The following is a 27,425-nucleotide window of genomic DNA, read 5'->3' on the forward strand; positions in this document are numbered from 1 at the left end:
AGAGGAAAAACAAATGGGAGAAGAGGGAAAGCAATACATACTAGTATAGTAATTCCCAACTGTCTCCACCCAACCAACTTAAATGGGCTATTTATGTCGCATGGGACAGTATTCAGAAATGTTCATACATCCTACTTTTCGTTTAAATACTATTTTTTTTATTAGTACAATAATCCGACAATTTTAAATACTATTTTAATTCTTTTTTTTATTTCGATTTCTTTTTGTCTATATATTTTTAAAATATTCATTTAGGTCTCTATTTTGATCATTCATTTTCATTTTCGTCTCATTTGCTAAATTAAAATTGTAATATGATATTGCATTCACTAAATCTCTTGAAATATAGTCAAAGTGAATCCCTTGAAATATAGTCATAAATTTATATTATAGGATCTCATTGTATATAAAGTTTATGTTAAAATTTTGTAAATAGAGACTAAAATGATCATTTTTAAAAATATAGGAACCAAAATGGATGTTTTTGAAATTGTAGAGATTAAAATGAATAAAAGTCTAAAGTATAAAAACTAAAATGAATCAAACTTGAAATTAGAGGAATCAAAGTAGTATCTAAATCTAAGTGGTTGTAGCAAGTTTTATCATTTCAAACATTTTTTTAACCTTCTAGTCTCATTTTCTTTTTCTAAAAAAATAATAAAAAACCACAAACTAAATAAATAATAAAAAATCACAAACTAAATAAATAAATATATATATATATATGGATAAAGAATTAAACCATCCATCAGATGTCAACAACATGATATGATAAAGACGTATAATTCATTTCTTTAAAGTCTTTAAGTTCAAATTCTAATACACACCTTTATTGTACTAAAAAAACATCAATTTGAGAGATGATAATAATTTATTTTATTAATTTGAACTATATCTTTGATTGACAATTATTTTCATTCGTATAAGAAATGAATGAGAAATAAATTTCGACTTTATATAAAATAATAATAATAATAATAATAAAATAAAATTTGACAAGTAGATGCAAAATTTCCTTTTATTTATATAATCTTTCAATTCTAAAATAGAAGGGAGGGCATTGGAAGGAAAGCTTTAAAATCTTTATTTTCCACATAAAATTTTAAATTAAGACCAACGAGGAGGTAATTGTCCCTCCTTCCTTAACTTTACCCCTTGTTAGATTTTGTTGTATCTATCAGTATCAGGTGGAAAAGATAAACAGTAATTTAATTAATAGAAATTATTTACCAATAAAACGAAAATTGTGACAAGTAACATATTTTAATATTAATAATTACATTAATACCAGAAATCAATATAAAATAAGAGTTAATATAGAATAGTTTAGCAATAACTGACATCTACGATCCTTTCCTTAAAGTTCGAGGTTCAAACTTTCATACCCCAGTTATTTAATGTACCAAAAGAAATACAAAATAAGAGAAAGAGAAGATATGTATTATTACATGTAACTCACAAGTATTACAACCTTATAAAAGTACTGTAAAATACTACTATCACAGGAAAACCAACATTTAAAATTACATCAAAGTCACCTGATAAAATAGTGTCATTTATGATAATAGTATTTAAAGAAAAGTATTTTGTTTACTTGTAACCCATATAGCATGTGGACAAGTGCTATAGTTTTTTCTTTTATTCCTATATTTTGAAGAACAATAATACTAAGTGTTGATTTGGTCAACCCATGTTTTCGATATTGACCACCGTTAAAAATTGGACAGGTTTGTGTCGACCATCAACACTTAAATATTATTTAATTCTAATTTGAGACCCACACGACATGGTCTTGTGGGAGGAAGTGGCAAACAGGGACGGTTCCGGGCTTCACCTTCAGAACTTGGAAGGCCAAATGCTTCGGGTTCCAAGCCGACGTGTCGGTGTGACAAACTGCCACGGCATCAACTCTCGTCCCGTCAGCACCGACCAAACTAACCTTGTAAGCTCGCGTGTGCTGTGTGGCGTGGCAGTAAAATACAGCGTATGGGTAGCTTTGCTTGTGGCAGACAACAGCTTTGTCGTGCACCGATTTCTTCGCCACACCCGAAACCGTAAACTCTTGCAAATTCGTGTCTTTCTCGACTTGTGTCGAGATCGCCGTCACCTTATTTCCCAGCTTAGAAATACTAAAGTCGACCATAGACTCCAACGATGTAGCGCAATACTTGTCTTCTCCGACCATATTGGGTGCTTCGCATTCCTTGATCGTCCTCTCGATCAACTCGGCTTCTAAAGTCGTGGGTTTGACTGAGAATTGGTCGAAGATTTGGGGAAGTTTATGAGACGAGAAGGGTAAATTTTTGGCGACCTGATGGGGTAAAAAAGTGGATTCTGGCAGTGAAGTTTTGGGGAAATGGAGGGTGAGTTTTGTGGCCGGGCGTAGATTTTTTTCCAAGAAGAAGAGAGCTACGTTGGGGTCGTCATGAAGTTGGTCTTCTGTTGCTGCATAAATATAATCGAAGGGATTAGAGCCTGGCTTAACTCCAACGTACACTGGTTTCCCCTTGTGACCGGTGTGGACGTTGACACCTCCCTTGCCGACGCCGACGGAGGTGCCGCCGGGCTTTCCTTTTGGGGCATGCACGTTAACCCCGCCTTTTCCGACATTCACTGAAGTACTTTTATCTTCTAGAAAGTCTGCAAAATAATGTTTCTAAACTTTACTTGAAAGAACAAATTAAAACTCCTTGAGACGACAAGCTTTACATATCATATATAACACTCAGAAAAATAGTAACACTTATCTTCTTGCCCGACCACACTTAAAAACTCGACCAACTCTTTGTTTTTTTAAACATACCAAATATATCTCTTTTTGCATTTCTTTCTCCTCGTATCAAAACTTTAATGGTGCGATGAGCGAAAACTAACTATGTTGTTGATAATAATCTCTTGTATATATATTTACCGGAACTAAGGAGATCTTTGATGGATTTCGGCATCGGAGTGTTTGGTAGCATAGAACTCCAATATTGTTCGGCCGAGAGAGTGGCATGACTAACCACGGACGCAACCTACAACATATAAATGAAAACCACCACGATTCACCATTATAGAAAAAAAGAACCAACTTGTTGTAGTGTAGGTTACTTATAATTAACTCGAATCAAGTACATGAAAAAACTTACGGAGATGAAGGCAAATGTGAGCAGAAAACGAGGTTCCATTGAAAGAGATGAAAAAGAGGCTCAAAATGGTGAAGGAAAATGAAGCTTTGATTTGTTCCAAAAGATATGGAAAATGGGTGGCGAATGTGAGATTTATAAGGAGAGAAAAAACAAATGACAGAAGAGGGGAAAGCAACGTTTGTGAAAATGGGGATATTTCATAATACTAGTAACTTCCAACTGCCTGCGCCTCACCCACTTAAATGGGCTATTATTGTCCTATGGGACAGGGGGATTGAACACGAATCAGAAACCGTCCACTCACGTTATTAGATTCTATTGCGAATTCCGAAGCTCCAAAGCTCAAAACATCCAAGCTATGGCCTGCCTTAATAGAATTCATATCTCCTCCGTCTTGGAACTCCCAACCAAATTCCGGATGAATGGAAATAGAAAATGATCAAACATCACAAGTAGGGTAGATCCTGAGAGCACATATTCGTGCAATGTAATGATAATTGGCCTTCTATCATCTTTGAGAGCATAAAATCCCGTTTGATAATTTTTTTTAAAATACTATTTTGATTATTGTAGTTTGAAATTTGGTTCGTTTTATGTCCATGTACTTTTAAAATATCCATTTTTGTTTCTATACTTTTACAAAAATCGTACTTTATACTCGAAACTTACTGTATATTGTAAGTTTCATCATAGATCTATTCTAAAATTACAAATGGTGTCAATTAGCGTTGAGTTAGACTCGCTTTGACAAAATAAAATTATATGTATTTATCTATTTAAAATAAAATTCTAAACTATAATGGACACGTTACCGTACAATAATAAAAGTGTGAAAATATAATCCACACGTCACCATACATCAATAAAGTGTGAATATCTTCTCCGGAATTTACAGTACTGGCCCTACAAAAATTTAATCCAACCAGTTTGTGCCGCGTTTTCTGTTCCTAACCAAGATTTATAATGCACCAAAAACTCTGAACTCCAAACTCCAATCAGCTTCTGCCACGTGCTATATTCACAAACTTCCCGGATAGCAAATGTCAGAGTTTATAGGCTACGCCCGTCTGCACTCTGCCACCAATGTACCAATGGCAATACCGATACCTTGTGCAACATTTAAATAGGTTGATCTAAGTTCAAACATAGCCGAAAAATCGAGTAGACTGATTTCGGTTGAACCGAAGTTGATTGGTCAGTTTATAGAATTTATGATTGGTCGGTTCTGAATTTTTAGAACAAACAGCTGGTTGATCGATTCCCATGAACCATCAAGAGCCCGATCGATTTTGGTTTATATACACGTACATACATGTATACGGCTTGATTCGTACTATAAATTTTGTTTATTTTAGATCCTATACTTTCAAAATTTTTGTTTTGGTCCATCTACTTTTGAAAAGTGATCATTTTGATATGTATTTATAAAATTCTAACATAAATTTTATACTTAATTGAAACTCTTTAATACAAATTTATTGCTACATTCCAATAAATTTTAGGAATAAAATATCATGTTAAAATTGTGACTAAAATGAATTAGATAAGAGTTAAAATAAATGAATCAAACAAATCAAATTTTAAAAGTACAACAACCAAAACGAAAATTTCAAAAGTAGAATATTTAAACCTAAACACGTCAAATGTTTTATAATTTAAGTTTTTAATTTGAATATGTATATAATATTAAAATATTTTTATGTATTTTAAAATATGTCATCTATTTTTAAAATTTTCAAATATAACATATTCAGATAACTAGTATATCAATAGTATATCAAACACTCATAACAGTATATTAGATATATATCACATATATATTACACAGACACTCATAACGATAGTATATCAAATGTACATCACATATATATTGCAAGTATATCAGATATATTACACATGTATTACATATGTGTATCATTTGAATAAAGTTGTCTTTTAAAATTTGACATTTTTTTTTAAATGCTATATTTAAAAAACTAAGGGTGATTGCTATTTTGCTAATTTTACTAAATGTGTTTGCTATAAATTGCTATTTCAATTAACTGGGTTAATAAATATTTAATTATCTGAGTTTTTTGTTTTAAAAAACAAAAACCTATAAAATAATTATCAATTGTTTTTTTTAATACTTTATCCAAAAAAACAAAAAAAGAAAGAAAAAGGAAAAAGAATAGTAAAGAGGAGTGCATAATTATTAATTATTTAACCATGAATTCAAAAGCGATCGTGGAGCAATTAATTGCATTTGTTTGAAATTTAATTATGTAACAAACAACTGCCATATTATCACTGATAAGGCAGGCGCAGGATGGGTCTTTTCCGACTTCTCTATATCCAGCTTGCCTTTACTATTTCTAGTTGCTGGCCCATTCCCAATTTTAATTATCCAAATATTTCCACCCTCCTTCCAAATTCTAAACTTATAATTTACTCTATTGTACCACCACTAAAATTTTTACATATATTTATTGTTTTTTAACAAATAAAAAATATCTCTTATTCTCTCTCTTTCGTTGATTTCTCCCCCACGTCAACAATAGTATCCAACTAAATACGGAAAATACTCAATTCTTTATAAAGACATATATAGTTATGACCACTACTAAAAAATTTACAACTTCTATTCATGACCTTTTGGTATAGATGTCTTAACCATTTGAGCTATGCTCGGTTTGACACAAATTTTCAACTTTTATTGTCTTAAATGTCCTAATAATTTATAGTCTAAAGTGATGTCAACTCTCTAAGTATCATTTATCATTAACTAATTTTAAATTATTTTTAGAATGATATAACTAAAAACGGTTAAAATAAAAAGAACTAATTAAATCTTTTTAAAACACTATGAACTAAATTGAAAAGAAAGAAACCAAAAAAACTAGAGACTAAAACATGTCAAGTATTGAATCATGAAGGTCAATTTAGGAATTTAGTATTTTGAATTTTTAGATTTCGTTGCAATTTTAATATTTTGTTTTTTGTTTTAGATTATTACAATTTATAATTGTAATTTTTATAAAATGCGAGAATTTGATTATTTAGGAGGCTACTAATGATCCTCAAGAGGATGTGACTTCGATTTGGTAGAAAGACTCCAAGTTTGTACTAAGAAAAATCAGTTGATTGGGCAAAGATCTCCAAACAACCTCACTATACACGACATATTACAAACAAGGCTCAATTTCTTGTAAAGAAGCCAAAGGTTTTGGACGGGAATAACGTAATCCCCAACTGGAATAAATGGGACCCACTTGCTCCAACAGCGAGTAGCGAATAGACATCTCCAAACAGCAAACTGAGAAGACTTTCCACCAATCTTCCATTCTATTTCCTGTTTTTGAAGTTATGGCGGAGACATGATGCAGATGGTGCAACTAAAAAGCCATTCTTTCCACCATTGTTGACTTTGTAAGCTCTTCAAAATTCACGTCTTCTGTCAAAACAGCTTAGCCTCTTGAATATAATACAAGATAGAATACTCAAAAAACCAAATTCGGGTCGAGAACAAGCATTTCGATTTGTGTCGGGAAACATCTGCAAGCTGTAACATTCGAAAAGAAAATCAGAAGTTGTTGCTAATTTTCAAAAACTCGAACTTAAGAGGACCTTTATTTAGATATCATGTTGCTAATTTATGTATTGTAAACAGGAAGGTAATCGATACCACGTCTACCTGGTTGATTCGGGCAGGTGAAGCTGTAAAGTATTTGTTCAATGCTTGAGCCAGTAGTTCCTCAGCTGAGAAATATGCAGAAGAATTTCGTCCCGACCTTGATGGGTGACACTGCTAGTCATGATCCATGGCGGAGTGGTTCGGAAGAAACCGCTGATCAATTCCTGAAAGTCGCTCACATTTTCTTCTGGTCTTTTTCCACCGTTCTTTTTCTTCTTCCGTTTGTCGCATTTCGTGAATATTATCGTCATTGGAATCTGAAAGAAGCCATTCCATGTCAAATTTTCTTGAAAACCAAGGCATGTGAATTCAATGAAACGCTACAATTCTACTGTACATTATTGACAGGAGATGAGCCTTCAAAAGGTCTTTCTTCCGTTAAAAATACCCCTACGAAAGACACCTTGAGCGAAATAGCCCGGAGGAGGAGTGTATTTGGCATGTTGTTATTTTATTATTATTACTATTATTTTGTTTGTAAGAAACCGAACTTTCATTGAAAAAATGAAAAAGCATATAAAGACAAGCGACTCCGGTCCAAAAAAATAACACCCAGTTGATAATTAAAAAACTCTGACTCCAAACATAATAAACTCCCAAACATACTCCCTGAATCTCCCCTTCCTAAATTTTTTTCTCTTTGTTTCTCCGGCCAAATTCCTCACAAGCTAATTTGGCACGCTGTTATTAAAAGCAAGGGGAACGGGTTTGTTTCGGGTGGTTCACAAATGATACCGAGCGCTATTGTGCAAGTCCTTGGAAAGTGATCTCCAAATGTCTCACTCTCGACTTCTAAAACTTGATAAAGGGATTATGAAGAGAACAAGTGATATACAATCAGATGTTTCATTTTTATCATTATTCCAACAAACAAAGAGAATATTACCTGATTCTGACCCAACCAACTAGCATAGTCTAAATCAATTTGTTTGGCAGGAATGCTTGCATCTATAAGAAGGAAAACGGAAACCAACGTGGACCGCTTTAGAAAATAGTCCTTGGTAAACTTGTTCCAGTCGGTTCGGAGGTCCTGTGGTGCAGCTGCATAACTACAAAAGAAAGGAACAAACTAGTGCCATTGACATTTATGCATATGAAAGTATCACGTATGAATGAATAAAGGCAGAGGAAGAACTCGAATTCCCACCACAGAGCAAATCACTTAGCTGCAAGTTAAAAGGTTAAGAAAGAATTTGACATCGACCCAACTTGGAGATAAGACTTACCCATATCCAGGCAAATCGACCAAGTACCAACTATCGTTAATTCGAAAATGATTTATGCACTGTGTCTTTCCTGCAAAGAAAGCCAAAAATGTTTATACCCACATCCAGCATTCTAATAGAAAAGTTGGGAGAGACTATAAGATTGCACTGATTAAAACTTTAAAAAACATTGACAGTAAGAGGGAGTTCTGACATTCGAGAGGTCTGAAGCTCTCGAAGACACCATTTCCGTGCCTAGACCCTCAGTCTCTATTCCTTACTACATAATACATATATATCCCTCTGGTATCCTAAGGTCTTGGCACAGTGGCAAGAGTTTAGGATATTGTCAACCACAATAAAAGTTCGAATCTTTATGTGTGTCATGGTTCCGTTAACCATCATGAGATGACTCAACTGGTCAATGAGAGCCAATGTAAATAGCAAAGGACTTAGAGGGAATGAGTTCAAACTATGGTGGTCACCTACCTAGGATTTAATATCCTACGAGATACTTGTCAACCAAATGTAGTAGGGTCAGGCAGTTGGCCCGTGATTAGTCGAGGTGCACGCAAGCTGGCCCGGACACACGGATTCCCAAAAAGAAAAAAATAAAAAAGATCCCTCACAATGGGGCCAGTAGCTGACATACACTTGTAATACAAATATAACCTTGACGCCTAACTAACTCGCTCGTTCCTTTTCCTGCCCTTTTTCTTCTGCCTCTCCTTACAAATTCTCATGGGAAAGAATGATCATTTATAACTACAGAGCCTTGATAAATTAAGAAAATAATGGACAGAGCTAAGTAATCAAACAAATATTTTATAAGGTAAAATAAATTGCATTACAGCACCATAGGATGTAAAACAATCATACATATAGAATCTTCAAGTAATGACTTATAAAGCTTTTACTAATGAAGCTAATTGGCCAGAAAGAATGAAACACATAAAGGGTCATTTAGTACCAATTTCGTTTTTAGTTTTCTGGATTTAAAACTTTTACCTGCTTCTTCACAATTTTCTTTCATATGTTTATCATGTCTCATAAAAACACATTAGAGAAAATAGTGTTTACAAACTTAATTTTCAAAATCAGAAGCAAAATGGTTATCAAGCTGGGCTAAGATTGTTCTTCTGTTCAGGCAATGTTGAAAGATTACCTTATATTTCCTTGTATAATCCTCTGGTTCTTTTATGCACATATTCATCTTGAACACAACACGAGAGTACATTAAAAACATCGCGAGAAAGAGAACTCTCGTGGATCACAAAACTAAACTGATGAAGGCTGGAATTGACCAGCGCGCACACGTCATCATTGAGTCAACAATTCATTTCTGCAGGTGGCCCCCATGAAGGAAGTTTGGAAACGATGAGTGTCAAACTATCGAACTTGAACAACTCTAAAGCAAGGTTACCGAACTAATTGCTAACGTTCGAATGGTAACTGCTTAACTGCATCCTCGCCTCATAGCATATTTTACGCCTCGAATCTCGAAGATACTCGCTATGTTGACACGAAGGAGGTATGCAAACATTTTGATTTAAGATTTTACTCTCTAGAATCCTATTGACAAAAGCTTTCGAGTTCTAACTCCTTATTTTGCAGGATTATTCACTATATTCGAGTGTGATTTTAATGTTTTGATCAATTTTTGGTTAGAACATAAACCATTATTTTCAGTGAATCTAACTGCTCACCTGGTTTCTTGGAGGTGAGAGCGAGCCGCTTTCGCCGAACGAGCGAGTTCAGAAGCGACGATTTCCCCACATTCGAGCGGCCAATAAGAGCAAATTCAGGAAGCCCATCAGAGGGGCAGTCCTCAGTTCTCACACTACTCTTCACAAAATCCGCCTCAGAAATCTGAGCATCCCTCGCGTACCGACCCAACACAATGTTCGACCCCTTCAAGATTCTCGGCCCCAAGGCGGCGCCGCCGCCGGAGATATCCGTATCCGGCGGCACAAATAGCTTCTCAGGGGAGATGGGCAGGTGGGTCTCTTCGGGATATTCAGAGAAATCGGTGATGGGAATTGGTTCGGAGGCCGTGAGAGTGGATTTGGGGGCGGGGAATGAAGTGGAGCTGAGAATGGGGGCTGCTGTTGCGGCGATAATGGGTTTAATGGGTTTTGTGAAGACGCTGAAATTGCGGTGGATTGGTGAGGAAAGAAGGGAAGGACTGATTTTAGAGAGATTAAAGAGAGCCATTTGTGAGCGCTTGCTCGTCTCTCTGTGGATTCTTTGAAGCTGGAAACGCCGTAGGTTCTGGTCGTGGCCATTTGCCACTGTCTGTGAACGAGTCGATAACGATTACGACTTGTCGTCCGAACGATAGTGAGACTACGACTTGTCGCTCTTGGTAAACAATATTTTTTCTCGTAAAAATTATATACTTTCAAAATCGTTTGCTAATCATTTTTGTTTTTTGTTTTTTATTTTTCTTGTTTTAGTTTCTTGTTTTTTATTTTTTTTATTTTTATTTTTTGTTTTTGGTTTTCTGTTTTTAAAAAACAAAAATCATATATATTTGATAATCCTTTTTCGTTTTTTGTTTTTAAAAAACAACACACCAAAACATGTTTGGTAATCATTTTTAGTTTTATGTTTTTAAAAAGTTAGAAAATTGAAAATACATACAGGACATTTTATGTAGGGTAGAGATGGTGTGGGTGCGAGTGAGGATGCTCTCCCTCATTATCGGGCTCCTGAAAATTGTTAGTATCCGTCTCCACCTTGTTCTTGATTCCGAGAGATGTTCTCCGATAAAAATTATCGGTTTTATAAATGTTTTTAATTATTTTTAGAATTTAAATACAAAAAAAGTGTAATATATATTAATTATTTAAATGGAATTGGGGACAGGTCGGGATGTGCATTTTCTATTTTTAGGACACGACCCTACGAAAATGTTTGTCTTCCCTAATGTAGAGACATGAAAATAGGGAGGTAAATAAACTTTTGGAAGATAAATTTTAGAGAGATAAATAAAAATATTTAGAAAAAAATAGTGAAAGAAAAAGTAAAGACAAAAAGAGAAAAATTTTAGAGAAAAAAATAAAGTCGAGAGGAAAATATATGTTAAAGAAAAAAAAAATTATAAAGAAAGAGAAAAATTAGAGTGGAAACAAATTTAGAGAGAAAAATAATATTCAAAATATAATTTTTATATAAAATAAATAAATACAAAGATAAATAAAAGTTACAGTAAAAGAAAATTGAACGAGAAAATAAAATATAATTTTTTGAAGAAAAAACAGATTATGGAGAGACATGAAAGTTATAAAATATGAAATTTTTTAGAGAAAAAAGTTAAGAAAAATATTAAATTTTTAGAGAGAGAAATGAAACTAGTTTGTTAGAAAAAAAATAAAAATATAGAAAAATTATGGAGTGAGACAAATAACGATAAATATTTAAAATATTAAATTTTTAAAGAGAGAAATTAAACTGATTTGTTAGAAAAAAATAAAATATAGAAAAATAATGGAGAGAAAATAAATATTCGAAATATGAAAATTTTACGGAAATAAAAATAAAATTTGGAGAGAGAAATTTAGAAATAAAAAAATTTTAGAATGAAAAATAAATTTTTTAAAGATAAATATGAGAAAAAAAAAAGTTAAGTATTAGGAGGAGAGAGATTTCGAAAAACAAAAACCTGTTAACGATTTTTTTTTTAAATTTACATAAAATTTCAAAATGATTTTTGAAAAAAAAAATAGAAAATTAGATGGGTTATTAAACCTCCCTATCTTTTAAAAATTAAAAACAAAAAACAAAAAATGAAATGATTATCACGAGCTTAACATTTTGGTTTCTTATTATTTCTAATAAACAAAAATATAGTTACATCTTATTTTTTATAATTCAACAGTGATAAATTTTTTTTTTATTCATATTCAAAGCAAAATTAAACACGGAAAGCAAAAAAAAAATTGATTGCGTTGTTTTTAAGTTTTATAAAAGTAAAATAAGACGTAAAGTATATGCTAATTATCGTCAAACTATGCTCGTTTTGGCATATGAATGGAATCTATTCGATTAAGTAAACTTGAAACAATAAATCGAAACAATAAATCGAAGACGAATTGCATATTCATGTGGTCTGTTTTCCGATTTTGCTTATAAATCCGAGGAAAAAAATCCGGGTTAAGTCCGAAAGAAATGAGATATTTTGTGGGATGGCAAACTTTCTTTGGGCTTAGTGCCCATCAACCAAACCACCTATGGGCCGAAAGCCCATCTTCATAATGGATCGGAAGGCCCAACAAGTTTCACCGGAAGTCGACGAGAAAAGAGAGAAGAAGTATTCTCTGCAGGCGCGTCTAGCATGCAATTGCATCTGCAAGTTCCGTCTTAGATTCACGAACTCCATAGCTAAGCCGGAATTGCGATCGTCCCGAGCCCCTCGTCGTTGAGATATTTCTCTCTGTATTGGACGGAACTGTACGTCAGCATAATTCTGGTCCGCCATGGCTCCGCCTGCTCAGTCTCACCGGACTCCGTCGCCGTCTCAACCATCGGGGTAGGTGGCAAATTATATCTCTCCCTCCAAATTTATGAACATTGTCAGTTTTTTGGATGATTTCGGATCATATATGTGCAATTCATTTCTGCTGATAACTTAGCTTAGGAGCTGTTTCATGATTGATATTTGAATGGTTTTACCATTTTCACTCTGGATTTGGAAGTTGTGGATCTGCTTAAGTTCGAAGTATGTTTCCCCCCCATTCCCTCATTCCTTCAGTTTTTTTCTTGACCACCGCATGCGGCCGATCGTTGAGCTTTTGTTGTATGCACGGCAGTATACGCATCATGTGTTCTATTGTAAAAGTTATAGCATCCGATGGGTAAATTCCTGATCAAATTGTTCGTATTGAAGTAATTCGCTATCCGCATGAAATTCTGTAGTTATACTGTTTTTGGTTCATCATCTTGGTATAATTTATTTGAACTTTTTAGTGGGTCGCTATGAAATTTGATTGAACGAGTCTCTTCTATCCTTGCTCACTAAAATGAAAATTCTGAAGGACCCCACTTTAAATTCGTTGAAGGTCTCATCAATAGATGTAGTAGTCCGGTGGATTTTCAATTTTGTAATTCACTGAATTCACTTTTATATTTGCTGCTATTTATCGCATTCAACCTAATTGTAATTTTATTGTCTTAACCAGAAAAAGCGAAGTAACTGATCTGAAATCACAGCTCCGGCAGCTTGCTGGAAGTAGAGCACCAGGTGTTGAAGATTCTAAGAGGGAGCTTTTCAAGAAAGTGATATCTTACATGACTATTGGGATCGATGTATCGTCTCTCTTTGGAGAGATGGTGATGTGCTCTGCTACATCCGACATTGTCCTCAAGAAAATGTGCTATCTATATGTTGGCAATTATGCCAAGGTCAATCCTGATCTTGCCCTGCTAACGATTAATTTCCTTCAGAGAGATTGCAAGGACGAGGACCCAATGATTAGAGGGCTTGCATTGAGGAGCTTATGTTCACTCCGTGTTGCAAATCTAGTCGAGTATCTAGTGGGGCCATTGGGGTCTGGCTTGAAGGATAGCAATAGTTACGTGAGAATGGTGGCAGTTACAGGGGTTTTAAAACTATATCATATATCTGCTTCAACATGCATAGATGCTGATTTTCCATCAACATTGAAGCATTTGATGCTTAATGATCGAGATACTCAGGTGATTTATTTGAATTATTTTAGCCAAGATTTTATTCTGCACTATTATGCACCGGTACCTCTATGTGGGTGTCGGTTTCTAATACTTTTTGTAATTACTCGTTAGGTGTAATTCTTTTGGATTAGATCTCTTGTTATAGGTGGATCCCTTTTTAGTGGGCTTGTTTTTTGTATGCCTCTTGTATATTCTTTCATTTTTCTCAATGAAATAGCAGTTTCTTGTAAATTTATTGTACTTCTAGTGTCAATGTTGATATTGATCGTTGACAATGTGTCTCTCTTCATTAAATACAAGTTGATTTCATTCAACTGTTTTCTACCTCTCTTATCAAAAAGAAAAAAAAAATCTTTTGAACTCTCTTTAATTCGATTAATTATGACGTTTCCAATGAGATCTCTAGTACCTCCAGAATCTATCGTTTGTATATAATTACAGCAAGAATGCTAAGTAGCACATCTGTAGATGTAGATGTACTTGTCCACGTGTTCCTTTTATTTCCTAAGCAACCGTGACTTTTTTTGTATTCAATATTCCCTAAAGGAGCCAATTTTACCTGAATTTTTGTGGCTTCAATTTTAATTTTGCTTTTGTTTTTTGACCTGACGAGGTTATTTCTTAATGTATTATTACAACTATCCAGGTAGTTGCAAATTGTTTATCTGCTCTACAAGAGATTTTGACCTCAGAGGCCAGCTCCTTGGAAGAAGCATCTAGGGAAAGAGAGGCTTTGCTTAGTAAGCCAGTTGTGTATTATCTTCTGAACCGGTATGTTGTATATACTATGGAATCAGGAGCCCATTCTTGAACCTTGGCCGATAGCTTTAGCTTTAGGTCTAGAAGAAGTAATAATTTTACTTTGTTTATATTTTTAGGAATATTTTCACCGTAATCATTGGAAGCCACAGTTGTCTAGTTAATATGTATGTTTTAAACTTGAAAAAAGCTATGAGGTCTAAACAGTATTGGGGTTGGATTTTGATATTATATTTAACCATTGGAGATTATATTCTTTTTCAGGTGTGTTTGAAAAATTTTTTCCTCAAAAGTTTTGATCTTGGTCATGATGTGGATAGTCAAAACTTGGGATATACTAGGTTTAAGTATCTTTGGGTATAGGTGACCAAAGAGTTTTGTATTTTTCCTTTGTTTCTTATTCTTAATAGTTGGAGTTCTTGCATTTAGTTTAGGTTAGTTTTGTTTTGGCTCCTTATGGCTTGAGTTGGTTTTTTGTATGTCATTTTGTTATTTAAAAAAAAAAAAAACCAGGATGTTCTTTTATCTTCTCCTTATTGCTCTCTTATCGAGGTATTGCTTTAGCTGTTAATTTGTTGTTGCAAAAAGTCATAGTTTCAGAAGAAGTTCGGTAGTATGTGAAAGGGACAATAACTTTAGGAGTTACATTTATCTTTTTGTTTTAGAGTCTCTTAGCTATTCTTTATTGAATGGTCTTATGTACGCATTGTATAGTATGTAAATGCCGAGAAGTTCACAGATAGAATATCTGAGTATCATACTTGGTTTAAACAAAATGCTTCTGCTTGCAGGATCAAGGAATTTAATGAATGGGCACAGTGTCTCCTACTTGAATTGGTTGCCAAATATGTACCGTCAGATAGCAATGAGATTTTTGACATCATGAATCTCCTTGAGGATAGACTTCAGCATGCTAATGGTGCTGTTGTATTGGCAACCACCAAAGTTTTTCTACATTTGACTTTATCCATGACTGATGTTCATCAGCAGGTGACCATCAAGAATTTTTATCCATTTACAACATTTTATTTGTCTACTTAACTTTATATAACAGTTTTACCTTTGATCTCTCGTGCATAAGTTATATGGCTTTACCTAGTTGCAATGCTATCTTTAAGCATGTGGAGTCCAGGATTTCCCCTACCTCTAACTAGGCAGTCTAAGATTTCGTAGAGGGAAATAAATCCAATCGTTATGCAATGAATACTTCTCCTGGTAGTGAAATTCTATGTCCCAGTCCTAGAACAATAAATTATTTCTAGTGGTCTGGTCTATTTATTCGAGATTACCACTATTATCCTATTTGTTGGCTTTCAGCTCTCATAGCGGAATGACCATAATCTTCTTACATTTTTTTTCCTTTTGAAAACATAAATTTGATGGAGCTCTATATATTGGCTAGGTCTATGAACGGATTAAAGCCCCTCTCTTAACCTTGGTGAGCTCAGGAAGCCCAGAACAATCTTATGCAGTTCTCAGCCACCTCCATCTCCTGGTGATGCGTGCTCCATATATATTTTCCTCAGACTATAAATACTTCTATTGTCAGTACAACGAGCCATCTTATGTCAAAAAATTGAAGCTCGAAATGTTGACTGCAGTGGCAAATGAGAGCAACACTTATGAAATTGGTGAGTGAACTTCATCGGTTCATTTTTGTGTCTAGTTTTAAATTTGAGGATTCATTGAATATACGTACCGTACCTTCTTTTTTGACTTGGTCTATTGATATTTGAAACATCGTATATCTATTTTTATTCTCACGTGTTTTGCCAAATGACCTTTGGATTACCTTTTTCAGTGACGGAATTATGTGAATATGTTGCAAACGTTGATATTCCCATAGCAAGAGAGTCAATACGTGCTGTTGGGAAAATAGCACTGCAGCAGTATGATGTGAATGCAATTGTGGATCGACTTCTGCAGTTTTTGGAGATGGAAAAGGACTATGTGACTGCTGAAGCTCTGGTAATTAGATTTTTCTATGCTTGTTAGCTTTAGTTTTTCAAAGAATTCTGCCCTAAGGTATTACATTTACTTTTCAAAGGATTTTGTATCATGAAAGCAGCAGTAGTGGTGAAACAAAGTAATTCTTTTTCTTTACATGCTCGGTAATTTAAGAACAATTTGGAATTCTTTTGGCAGGTGCTTGTTAAAGATCTTTTGAGAAAATATCCACAATGGAGTCAGGATTGCATTGCTGTTGTCGGCAGCATCAGCAGTAAAAATATTCAAGAACCAAAGGCCAAAGCAGCTCTTATCTGGATGTTGGGGGAGTATTCGCAGGACATGCATGATGCCCCATATATTCTAGAGAGTTTAATTGAGAACTGGGACGACGAGCCTTCTGCTGAGGTTAAACCTTTTTCTTTTCTAAAATTAATTTTGGCGATCTTTGATGTTCTTTTCAATTGCTTTAACTAAAACGGCTGGAATCTTCTCGCTCTGTCTCTCTCTCTCCATCTGTTTCTTTAATTATTTATTGATTTTGTTACTAAAAGTGGCTAACATTTGGGAGTGTGGGGAGAGCAGAATACTGCCACTGGAATGAAGAGGGGGTGTTATACACTTGTATAATACTTTATTATTATTTTCCATCTGTTTCTTTAATTATTTCTTGGTTTCGTTGCTATTTTGTATGTTCAATTTCAAATTTAATGCTCTGGAAAGTTGACATTTGTTCCCAAATATGCTGAATGAATGGGCCGTATCATTATGCAGGTTCGCCTACATCTTCTCACTGCAGTGATGAAGTGTTTCTTCAAAAGGCCTCCTGAAACTCAAAAGGCCTTGGGAGCTGCACTGGCAGCAGGTCTTGCTGACTTTCACCAGGTAGGAGATTATTCTATTGTTTCTGTACTTGTAGCAATATAGATCATTTTGAGTTGTAATATTTTCTTTTGATTATAGGACGTGCATGATCGAGCGCTTTTCTACTACAGGCTTTTGCAATATAATGTTTCTGTAGCTGAACGTATCGTCAATCCTCCAAAGCAAGGGGTTTCTGTCTTTGCCGATACACAAAGCAGTGAAGTCAAGGATCGAATATTTGACGAATTTAATAGTTTGTCTGTTATTTACCAGAAGGTAACAGCACTTAATCATTGTGGATATCCAATATTTACCTTTTGGCTTCCTTATTGTAAGGATTAATTTGACATTATTTCTGTAAATTTAAGAATATAGAGATTAGGGAGAGATGGAATTGCCATGAAGAGCAAAATTGGACCATTTTTCTCGCTACCCATTTTGACTTGTCCTCAATGCATTCGAATTTGTTGTACAATTCATATCATTGTGCATGTTGTTGCAGCCATCTTACATGTTCACCGACAAGGAACACCGAGGTCCATTTGATTTCTCAGACGAACTTGGGAATTTATCTATTGGTTCGGAGTCCGCTGATACTGTCGTTCCAGCTCAGCGAGTTGAGGCAAATGATAAGGATCTACTTCTAAGCACCTCAGAGGAAGAGGAAACTAGAGTTGTTGCTAACAATGGTTCTGCATACAGTGCTCCTTCATATGAAGGTTGTGCTGGATCTCTCGTTCCTCAAGCGCCATTAGAGTTTGCAGTCTCGAATCCTTCCATGCCAGGGCATGCACCTCAGTCGAGCTCTCCAATGGATGATCTACTCGGTCTAGGTCTACCAACAGTTTCCGCACCCGCGCCTTCTCCGCCTCCTTTGAAGCTAAACTCAAAAGCTGTTTTAGATCCGGGGACTTTTCAGCAGAAATGGCGCCAGCTGCCTATATCTATATCACAGGTTTTTTTTTTCAAATTTCAGTCAATAGTTTGTTCTCCCTACTGAACTTAGGACACTTGCTCCATATGGACCTATGCATCGTGATGCACTTTTTGCTGCAGGAATATGGTGTATGCCCCCGAGGAGTTGCGGCTCTAACATCGCCTCAAGTCCTCCTCCGACATATGCTAAGCCATTCCATTCATTGCATTGCATCGGGTGGCCAGGCACCAAACTTCAAGTTTTTCTTCTTCGGACAAAAACAAGAACAACCATCCAACTTTCTGGTTGAGTGTATAATCAACACAGCATCTGCTAAAGCGCAGATAAAGGTCAAAGCCGATGATCAAAGCGCATCGCAAGCTTTCTCATCTTTGTTCCAATCAGCTCTGGCCAACTTCGGTACGCCATGAGTCTTCAGTATTAAGTTTCGCACGTTAAAAGTCCCTCGATCGAGTCACCTGCATCAGCACGGGAACGGAAGGATGAAGATAAAAGAAAGAGCATTGGTTGTATGTAGTATAGGTGAGTGTAAAATGGGATTGAAGACGCTCTCATTTCTGTTCCCTACTCGGGGCTTGCCAGTTGCTTAGGATTTTGCTCGAATCCCGTTGTGTTATAGAAACTGCGCCACTGTAAAAACTTCTGTGAATTTTCTTCCAGTCTTGTAGTTAGTTTCCTGTTCTTCCCATCTCTGTCTGCTTGTTAATTTTGTTTAAGAAATTCTATGGTCTTTTATGTGAGACTGTTTATCGGCTTATGCAGAGAAATAATATCCACGTTCCTGGGCCATTCTTGTACTATACCCTTATTTTATTTATTTATATTTTTTATTTTGTTCTATAAATTTTAAGAAATAAATTGCCATGTCGAGTAAGTTAGTAAGAGATTCGTGCATGGGGTGCTTGTTCCATTCAGATTATTTTATATGTTCTGTGTTGTTTATCTCGCCAACATTTATTCTCCTGATCAGACGAAAAGGTCCATTAAAATTTGTTTAAATACAATTTTTTTAGGTCCATTAAAATTTGTTTAAATTCAATTTTTTTCAACATGTGAGAATTCAAAAATTCAACTTTGAAGTTTAGAAAATCAAACTATATTTTAATCTAATTTAAATTTGCCAATTGTTATTTTCACAAAAGTAAAGAACAAAATCATATATAAGAGGAAAATCCGAAATAGAATTAGATGACAATACCTTGTTCCGGCGAATGTTCATTCATGCTGAGCAGAGCACCGCGATCCCGAACTCCGGTGGAGACTATGGCGTTAATTTGGAGCAGGGTTTTGACATTAGCAAAAATCGGTTCCTCCAGGATTTCGCTTCAGTTACATGAAGCTCGTTATCGATTTAGTTCGCGGGGATTCGCATCTACTGATCACTCGAATTCGAATCCTCTGCTTCTCAGGTTGCTTCAGGAGCCAAGTTCGTCTGTCAAATCCGTGCTCGATTCGCCGGAAAGTGCGTTTCTATGTAGCTCCGAAGTTTCCTGCAAATCCCTCGTTAGGTCTCTTGTATCTTCTTCGTCGCCTAAGAAGGCTCAACTGGTAACTTCACCCCCTCTTTTTCCTCCATTTTTGTTTCTGTATGGTTGTCGAATGAACCTAGGGAATGATCTTGCATAATCCTCTAATGTTGGCGAGAATTAGGAGTGAAATTCATCGATTTCTAGAAATTGGTTTCATTTTTCTACCGTTTTTTTCTTTCAATAGCTTAAATTATTGGAAAGTTTGTTTTAGGGATCAGGAGAGAACGAACGATCATGATTAACCATTTCTGGCTTGGTCAGGTTTTGGAATGGAGATTGGAGAGAATGAGCAAAGAAAATGAGGCGGATCCTGATTGCTACATCGACCTGATACGTCTTTGCGGTGAGCTTCAAAATTTCCCTCTTGCAATGCGTGTTTTTGCTGCTATGGAATTCCAAGGAGTTAAACCAACGGCGATTGTTTTCAATTCACTTATGGAGGCTTGTTTATCTTCACATAATATGATTACTGCCTTCAGTATATTCGAAGTAATGAAAAACTCTGAAAGTTATAAACCCAATGCCGACACTTTCACTTCTTTCATTTCGGCATTTGCCAGATTGTGTGATGTTGATTCCATGCAAGCATGGTACTCAGCCAAAAGAGCTTTTGGATTCTCTCCTGACCTTCAAACCTATGAATCTCTTATATATGGTAGTGTGAGATCGAAATGCTTTGACTTTGCTGTTAGATGTTTTGAGGAAATGATGATATCTGGCATTGTGCCCAACAAAATCATATTGGAGAATATGATTGAAGGGCTCTGCAAGAGGAAAAATTTTGAGGAAGTGAAGAAGTTCTTAAATATTGTGTTTGACAATGGGTGGGAGATCGATTGTACTGTGGCCAAGAAGTTCATTCGAAGAAGTTTCGATTTGGGGGCGGTGGACGGGATGGAGGAGCTGCTTACCAAGCTAAGTAAGTCGAATCTGGCTCCGGATGGCATGTCGTCGTAAATATACTGTAGAATGATAACAATGTAGGCACCATGTCCAACAGATTGGATGAAGTACAATATCCTGTTGAAAGAACCCTTAAACATGGCTTCCGGTCAAGGTAATTTGTGCTCATTTTTATAGGTGAAGCTTATGAAAGACTAGACTTGTTTATTGACTGCATGAAATGAAGTTATTTTCTTACAAAACCAACGTTTCATTTGTCAGCTGATGGCCACCGGAAAGCTGTTTTAACCGAAAGGGATTGGATTTGGTGATAGAGAACACGAAAATAGCTGCAGTTTCATATGCATCATGTTTGGCAGAGCAAGCAAGTTGTGCTTCCTTTGACATGCCTTTCAGATTAAGGATAGTCTCCTCTGGGACGGGTTAGCGTGTCTCGAACCTTTAACCAAAAGTACAATCGTTCGGGTCGAGAATGAAGCCTACATACTAGTTGTTAAAGGTGTATCTATCACCATTGTTTGGTTTGGAGTGAAAGGGCATATGGAAGGTTCAAGGGGCTATCTAGTTTTGCACTGAGCCATCCCTTTTTTACTGTGGTAAGAAATGGTTCTCCTACAAATATATATACATCTTTAGGTCAGTTGGATTTGTGTATGCTTAGCACAAATAAGAAGGGCCCTTTTTTCTTCCATAAACTGAACAACAAGCGGTAAGAAGTCGGGGGATTTAACCTTCGACCTTTATCGTTGAATTATGATCGTGTTGGTAGGTTTATGTTAATCGTGTTAATTGGCTATTTTGAATGACCGTATTATTATCTGGATTGATGATATTGAATTTCATCACCCCGTTTGATCTTCTTTTTACCCGATCCTGCGATATGGGTATTCATGTCAAACCTGAGAACAAATTTAATATTAAATTTGTGAACCAAAACAAAATATTTTGAAGTTGAAGACTAGAATAACATAAATTATAAATTATAGTTCAATTCTAGCTCTGAGTGTAAATTTTTATGTTTTGAAATTATTTGACTGACTTCTGAATTAAAAATAAAATGAGGCTGCTGAAGTTGTGTTTTTTGTACGTTGTTTGTTCCTTTCTAAGATTTATTATGTTTTAAATTCTTTTATTCAATAAACTTTTATCGTTAGTTAATTACTATTCCTAAAAAGAAATCAACTTTATTTTTTGGTTCCTCAAATATTTTGATGCTTGACAAAGGCAATGCTAAAGTAATGAGCCCGTTTAGTTCTTCTTCTTTCGGCTAAATATACAAGTTTACATATAACAATTTTCGGTTTAATCCACAAATTTTTAAAATTCTAAATATATGTTAGTAAGTTATGTATTTATTTTTTTTTTCAATTAAACATTTGTTATTTATAATTATTTAAAAAAGGATGACATGGAAATTTAAAATTGATATTTTTTTAAAATTAAATATATATTTTCAAAAAATGTTTGTTTTGGTCTCTATGAAGAATCGATAATTTTAGTTCTTTAATTTTATTTTATTTTATCACAAATTTCAACACAATAATGAATTTATATTAAAGGATTTCTGTGATACATAAGATTTTTATTAAAATTTTATAAATAAATACTAAAATGGTAATATTTTAAAAATATAATTACTCAAAATGAATATTTTAAAAATAAAATGATTAAAATAATCGATGTTAGAATACAGGAATCAAAATGAATATTGAAAAAATGAATATTGTGAAATTACACGAGAATTGTGAATTACAGTAGACGAAATAGTATTTTAACTTTTTTTTTTCTTTTAATGAAAATAGATGGTTAATATTTTGGCATACTGCCCATTGGTCTGAAAATGAAAGGAAATGGAACCCAAGATTTTAGAGCCTCATTTTCATATTCCTCTTATCTACTTTTCCGTTCCTTCTGAATTCTGACGAAGGAAGGATTTGAACGATTTCTTCTTCCTGCAACTCTGCAACGCAAGCCGAAGCAGGTAAAATTCTCAACCTCATGGACGCTCGCCCTTCTCCTTATCTTTAATCTCTTCGCTCCGCTCATTTTACTTCGTTCTTGAAGTTCCTTTTCTTCGATATGAAGTTAGATTTTTTTCCTCATATTTTAGTCCTCGGTTCGATGAGCAGGTGAAGTATCGAGTACTTGTTGGAGTTTTCTTGCGGTTCTTATATTTGTTTTTCTGGAATTTGGCTAGCCTAGATTGCGATGTATGCATTTAGTTCTTGATCACTTATTTGTGCTGCGTGAGCTGCGATATTAGCAATTGCTCGTATTTTGATCAGTTGGAAGTCTTTTAGTTCGTCGGAACTGGAAAGCTTACTTGTTTGTTTCCATGAACTGAACGGCTGGTGTTTGTTAGTTGATAATAATTTCTGTTACTAGCTCAAATCTTTGGTTACTGTTGCTATTAGTTTTATTTTTCTTTTAGTTCAGCTCATAGGGTTTTTTTTTTGTTTTTTTTTTGTTTATATTTTCTGTTAATGTACCAACCTTTTATTTTTGGCCGCGTCCAAGGTCTGTTGGACATTTTTCCTTCGATATAATGAGTAGTGCTCAGGCGTATACATCACGCTAAGCTAATATTCTTCTTATATTTTCAGAGCTTCTTCTGTGTGTTTAATATTTGGTGTTTTGGATGGGAAATAAATTTAATGCATTTGTTTAATGCTGAAATCTGCAGGCGCTGTGATGATAGGCTTTGAGGTTGGCCAATTAATGTAGATAGCAGCAAATGGGGGAGTCAGGTGAAGACGAGGCTCTTTCTAGAACCATAAACAAACATCAAACGACCACTGCTACTGTCAACAAAAGAGGGGCTCCTCGATCAGTTCCTATCAAGGTACTTGTGCTCCAGTTTCTGTCAATTTACTGATGAATATTCCAATTGGTAGTTCAAATCCAAGATTTGGTGTTTTCTGGCGTGGTTTTACTCGCAGTTTTATAGTTAAGTTTAGGCAACTGACAAGCTGTTAAAAGATCACTTTTATTTTGCCAATGCTGCAAAGCCAATATCTTATTTTATTTCTTGTGTGAACTTTGGTAACATACTTCACCAACGATTACATTCTTTACGTTTTGACACCTGTTGAGATGGACAGTAGTTGGATAGATGATAGCTTTAGACGTAAAATCAAAGATGTTTCTGCATTGTGTATTGAAGGCATTAAACACAGAAGTGAGAACCAATACAAGTTGAGGTTTCTTTGGAGAATTAGTATGTGGAAGCATATTGATAGTCGTTGTATTGACAAAGTAGATTAAACATGTCGTGACTAAAAAGAAGGTCGGGTTCTTTTTCCACCATGGAGGTTGAGCTTTGAGGCACAGAATTATTGGAGCAATGAAAACTAGGTAAATTTTATTTGTAAAGTATAATGAGCACGGATGAAGATGTACTCTTAGCCGTCAAATGCATGCATTAAAATATGTGGCTCTTGGCATGGTATTTCCAATTTTGATTTTAGCTATATCTTAGGTTCATTCCGGACTTACTGAGAGTCTTAACAGTTGTAGGATGGCTTCTGCATTGTGAAGATTCAAGAAGAAAAAACAATGTGCTTTTACTTGAATGATAGAAGAAATGATTTCTCTTTTTCATTTAATTGCAGAATCATTCTTTTTTTTTTTTTCCTTCTCTCATTCTGCTCTTTAGCCCCCTACATTTTCTCACGCAGGATGTTTCTCCATATAACAAAAAGAAAACACATTCAACTGTAAGTTTGGAAGATGTCCAAAGTGGATCCTGCTGTTTAGGTTGCACATCCAGTGAAAGTTGCGGAATGGTGCGCTCTAAAACAAAATTAATGAACATTCTGATAGAAAGAGGGAAACCTCAGGAAGCCCAGAATGTTTTTGACAATTTGATCGCGGATGGGCATAGACCCTCCCTAGTAACATATACGACCCTTCTGTCTGCATTGACTGTCCAGAAGCGCTTCAAGTTCATACAGTCAGTTATATTGATGGTGGAAGAAAATGGAATGGAACCAGACTCGATATTTTTTAATGCTGTTATCAATGCTTTCTCTGAAGCTGGTAATGTAGAAGAAGCCATGATAGCTTTTCAAAAAATGAAGGCTAGTGGTCTAAGGCCCAGTACAAGCACTTTTAACACTCTGATAAAAGGATATGGCATTGCCGGTAAGCCTGAAGAAACTATTGAACTGCTGGACTTGATGTACAGAGAGGAAACTTTAAAACCCAATCTGAGAACTTGTAATGTACTTGTCAGAGCATGGTGTAAGAAGAAGAAAATCCCAGAGGCGTGGAATGTGGTGGAAAATATGATAGCCCTGGGAATCAAACCAGATGCTGTTACTTACAACACCATCGCAACTGCTCATGCCCAGAGTGGAGAAACAGATCAGGCTGAAAAGATGATTCTACAGATGCAAGATAACGGCATTCGACCTAATCAGCGGACTTGCAGCATCATAGCTTGTGGATATTGCAAAGAAGGTAGACTAAAGGAGGCCATGAGGTTTATATACAGGATGAAGGATCTTGGCGTTCGTCCTAATCTGGTTCTTTTTAACTCACTGATCAAGGGATTTGTAGAGTCGATGGACAGAGATGGGGTTGACAAGGTGCGTTTTGGCCCATCGTATATTTTGCTTAATTTCTGATTGTGGTTCTCACTTCTCATTGATTCATTCTATAAGGTAGTGAGATGAAAGCCCTTAATATCTAACATGTAGCACTAGAAAGTTTTGAGGAATTGTTTTGGTTTTCTTAAGAATGAACAAACCACCTCTCAACCCAAAAGCTTAAGCTGATGGGTTGGGTAAATTTAATTCATTTATATGGATTCTAACACTCCCCCTCATTTGTGGGTTTGGAAAACAACATCAATACCCAACAAGTGTAAATTATAATAAATGGGGAGGAGCAACAACGCAGGGATTCGAACACAGGACCTTCCGCTCTGATACCATCTTAAAAGTAAACAAACCACCACTCAACCCAAAAGTTTAAGCTAAGGGTTGGGTAAATTTAATTCATTTACTATATGGATTCTAACAAAAGAAAAAAAATCATTACTATTGATTGGCTCATGTGGAATTGATGCTTCTTGCAGAACCAACATATTCAATGTAACGTTGATAAGAGTTTATAGATAGCTTTTCAGGTATGGGATCAAGTCCCATATTGGTCATCTACCTAAGATAAAATCTTATCCCATGAGTTTCTTGGCAATCAAATATTACATGGTCAGATGGTTGTCGTGTGAGATTAGTATGAGGTGCATGTAAGCTAACCTTAATAGTAAAAATATGTACATTTTATGGTTAGCTTTTGTGACTTAGTGGTGTCAGACTCCATCTAAGTAACAAGGTCACACGGACAGCTTAAGGGGGATGGTAATGTTACAAAGGCCCTTGGTCATTATCATTGGAGGCAACTCGTTAATTGACTGAAGATTATCATCCATTGCCCTTTACCCTCAACCATGCATATCTATTTTTATGTTTATTATTTGTCTGCTAGAAGGTGAAATTGATCTGATTAACATTTTCATCATAGACTATCATTTTAACCTAAGATTAGGTGTATTGGTAGATACCGATTGTTATTTCTAAAAAATCAAATATTGAAAAACAAAATGTGCAGGTTCTGACGTTGATGGAAGAATTTGGTGTTAAACCAGACGTGATTACTTTTAGCACCATCATGAATGCATGGAGCACGGCTGGATTCATGGTGAAGTGCAGAGAAGTTTTTGATGAGATGGTGAAGGCCGGTATCGAACCAGACACACATGCATACAGCATTCTAGCCAAAGGGTACGTGCGTTCACAGGAACCAGAAAAGGCTGAAGAACTATTAAATACTATGACCAGATATGGAAAACGTCCAAACGTAGTTATTTTTACAACCATCATTAGCGGATGGTGCAGTTCCGGCAGAATGGATAATGCGATAAAGATCTTAAACAAGATGTGTGAATATAGAGTTTCTCCTAATTTGAAGACATTTGAGACTATAATATGGGGTTATAGTGAGACAAAGCAGCCATGGAAAGCAGAAGAAATGCTCCAAATAATGCAGGAATTTGAAGTTCAGCCTGAGAAATCTACCATCTTATTAGTTGCAGAGGCCTGGCGCACCATTGGATTGACAAAAGAAGCAAACAGGATTAAGAGTATCATGAAATGCATGGACACCACTGATCAGATGGAGGTGAAGGACGATGAGATGCGAACAGAGAACTCGAACAGGTTCTATCAGAAGCAACAGCTTTCTGGTTCCTCTCATACAAATATATTGCAGATACCAAGTGCTACCGCAGTCAATCAAAAGGGATCAACTGCTGGAACTAAAAGAAATCGTGTCTCGAAGCGAGACGTGGATTTTTGTTTGGAGAGTTCATGGCTTGCTACAAAATCTGTTTATCAGTCTCGCACTTGCAAGTTTGGGGGAAGGTTGCCTATCATCTCTCGCAAGCAGTCGCAGTCGCAAGCGCAACTCGGTATGTACAGTCATTTCTCACATTCATGTACAGTCGCGACATTGATGTAAAGCGCTGACATAGATGATCTACACTGTTTGTGTTTCTTCTCACTTCGATTACTTCCAGAAGAAAATTCTATTGACATGGATTGTAGGAAGAGCTTCATAGTTTTTGTACATTCAAATTTGTTACTGGACCTCACAATGTCAAAGTAAATACCGTTTCTCCTGTTTGTTTGGAATTGATTTTGATACGATCAAAATTACTTTTTGACTGTAGTGAAGAAGTGAGTTCACAATCGCTTTAAAGTAATTTCCGGCCTGGAAAGTGAG

General features: G+C 35.4%; 5 protein-coding genes across 8 annotated transcripts; 3 read left to right on the forward strand and 2 right to left on the reverse strand.

Moving 5' to 3' along the window:
• Positions 1-1,419: 1,419 nt before the first annotated feature.
• On the reverse strand, positions 1,420-3,287 carry RD22 (BURP domain-containing protein). The gene is made up of 3 exons (XM_022294501.2): positions 3,132-3,287; positions 2,912-3,017; positions 1,420-2,640 (listed from the first exon to the last, which is right to left on the reverse strand). The coding sequence occupies exons 1-3, from the start codon at positions 3,168-3,170 to the stop codon at positions 1,766-1,768; spliced, it is 1,020 nt and encodes a 339-aa protein (XP_022150193.1). The 5' UTR covers positions 3,171-3,287; the 3' UTR covers positions 1,420-1,765.
• Positions 3,288-6,184: 2,897 nt separating this feature from the next.
• On the reverse strand, positions 6,185-10,286 carry LOC111012429 (P-loop containing nucleoside triphosphate hydrolases superfamily protein). 2 transcript variants are annotated; one of them, XM_088120283.1, is made up of 5 exons: positions 9,716-10,286; positions 8,031-8,100; positions 7,691-7,853; positions 6,796-7,061; positions 6,185-6,672 (listed from the first exon to the last, which is right to left on the reverse strand). In XM_088120283.1, the coding sequence occupies exons 1-4, from the start codon at positions 10,221-10,223 to the stop codon at positions 6,843-6,845; spliced, it is 960 nt and encodes a 319-aa protein (XP_087976409.1). In that variant the 5' UTR covers positions 10,224-10,286; the 3' UTR covers positions 6,185-6,672; positions 6,796-6,842. The 2 variants fall into 2 exon arrangements, with proteins under 2 accessions (XP_087976409.1, XP_022142271.1); XM_022286579.2 differs by having other exon boundaries at positions 6,805-7,061; positions 9,716-10,285.
• A 2,050-nt stretch (positions 10,287-12,336) lies between these two features.
• Positions 12,337-18,996, forward strand: LOC111005867 (adaptin family protein). Its single transcript, XM_022277527.2, has 11 exons — positions 12,337-12,540; positions 13,190-13,706; positions 14,347-14,471; positions 15,251-15,449; positions 15,862-16,090; positions 16,261-16,427; positions 16,605-16,814; positions 17,181-17,291; positions 17,370-17,546; positions 17,773-18,225; positions 18,327-18,996. The coding sequence occupies exons 1-11, from the start codon at positions 12,488-12,490 to the stop codon at positions 18,615-18,617; spliced, it is 2,532 nt and encodes an 843-aa protein (XP_022133219.1). The 5' UTR covers positions 12,337-12,487; the 3' UTR covers positions 18,618-18,996.
• Positions 18,997-19,351: 355 nt separating this feature from the next.
• On the forward strand, positions 19,352-21,505 carry LOC111017344 (small ribosomal subunit protein mL103 (rPPR7)). The gene is made up of 3 exons (XM_022293106.2): positions 19,352-19,755; positions 19,998-20,793; positions 20,901-21,505. The coding sequence occupies exons 1-2, from the start codon at positions 19,396-19,398 to the stop codon at positions 20,691-20,693; spliced, it is 1,056 nt and encodes a 351-aa protein (XP_022148798.2). The 5' UTR covers positions 19,352-19,395; the 3' UTR covers positions 20,694-20,793; positions 20,901-21,505.
• Positions 21,506-22,461: 956 nt separating this feature from the next.
• LOC111011746 (Tetratricopeptide repeat (TPR)-like superfamily protein) lies at positions 22,462-27,334 on the forward strand. 3 transcript variants are annotated; one of them, XM_022285638.2, is made up of 4 exons: positions 22,462-22,620; positions 23,323-23,481; positions 24,317-25,228; positions 26,253-27,334. In XM_022285638.2, exons 2-4 carry the CDS (start codon positions 23,374-23,376, stop codon positions 27,159-27,161), a joined length of 1,929 nt encoding a protein of 642 aa, XP_022141330.1. In that variant the 5' UTR covers positions 22,462-22,620; positions 23,323-23,373; the 3' UTR covers positions 27,162-27,334. The 3 variants fall into 3 exon arrangements, with proteins under 3 accessions (XP_022141330.1, XP_022141338.1, XP_022141342.1); XM_022285646.2 differs by lacking the exon at positions 22,462-22,620 and adding an exon at positions 23,803-23,993 and having other exon boundaries at positions 23,336-23,481; XM_022285650.2 differs by lacking the exon at positions 22,462-22,620 and having other exon boundaries at positions 23,336-23,481; positions 24,295-25,228.
• The last annotated feature ends 91 nt before the right edge of the window (positions 27,335-27,425 follow it).

Source organism: Momordica charantia (assembly GCF_013281855.1).
Source record: "Momordica charantia cultivar OHB3-1 chromosome 11 unlocalized genomic scaffold, Mcharantia_2.0 BLBB01000011.1, whole genome shotgun sequence".
Taxonomy (NCBI): domain Eukaryota; kingdom Viridiplantae; phylum Streptophyta; class Magnoliopsida; order Cucurbitales; family Cucurbitaceae; genus Momordica; species Momordica charantia.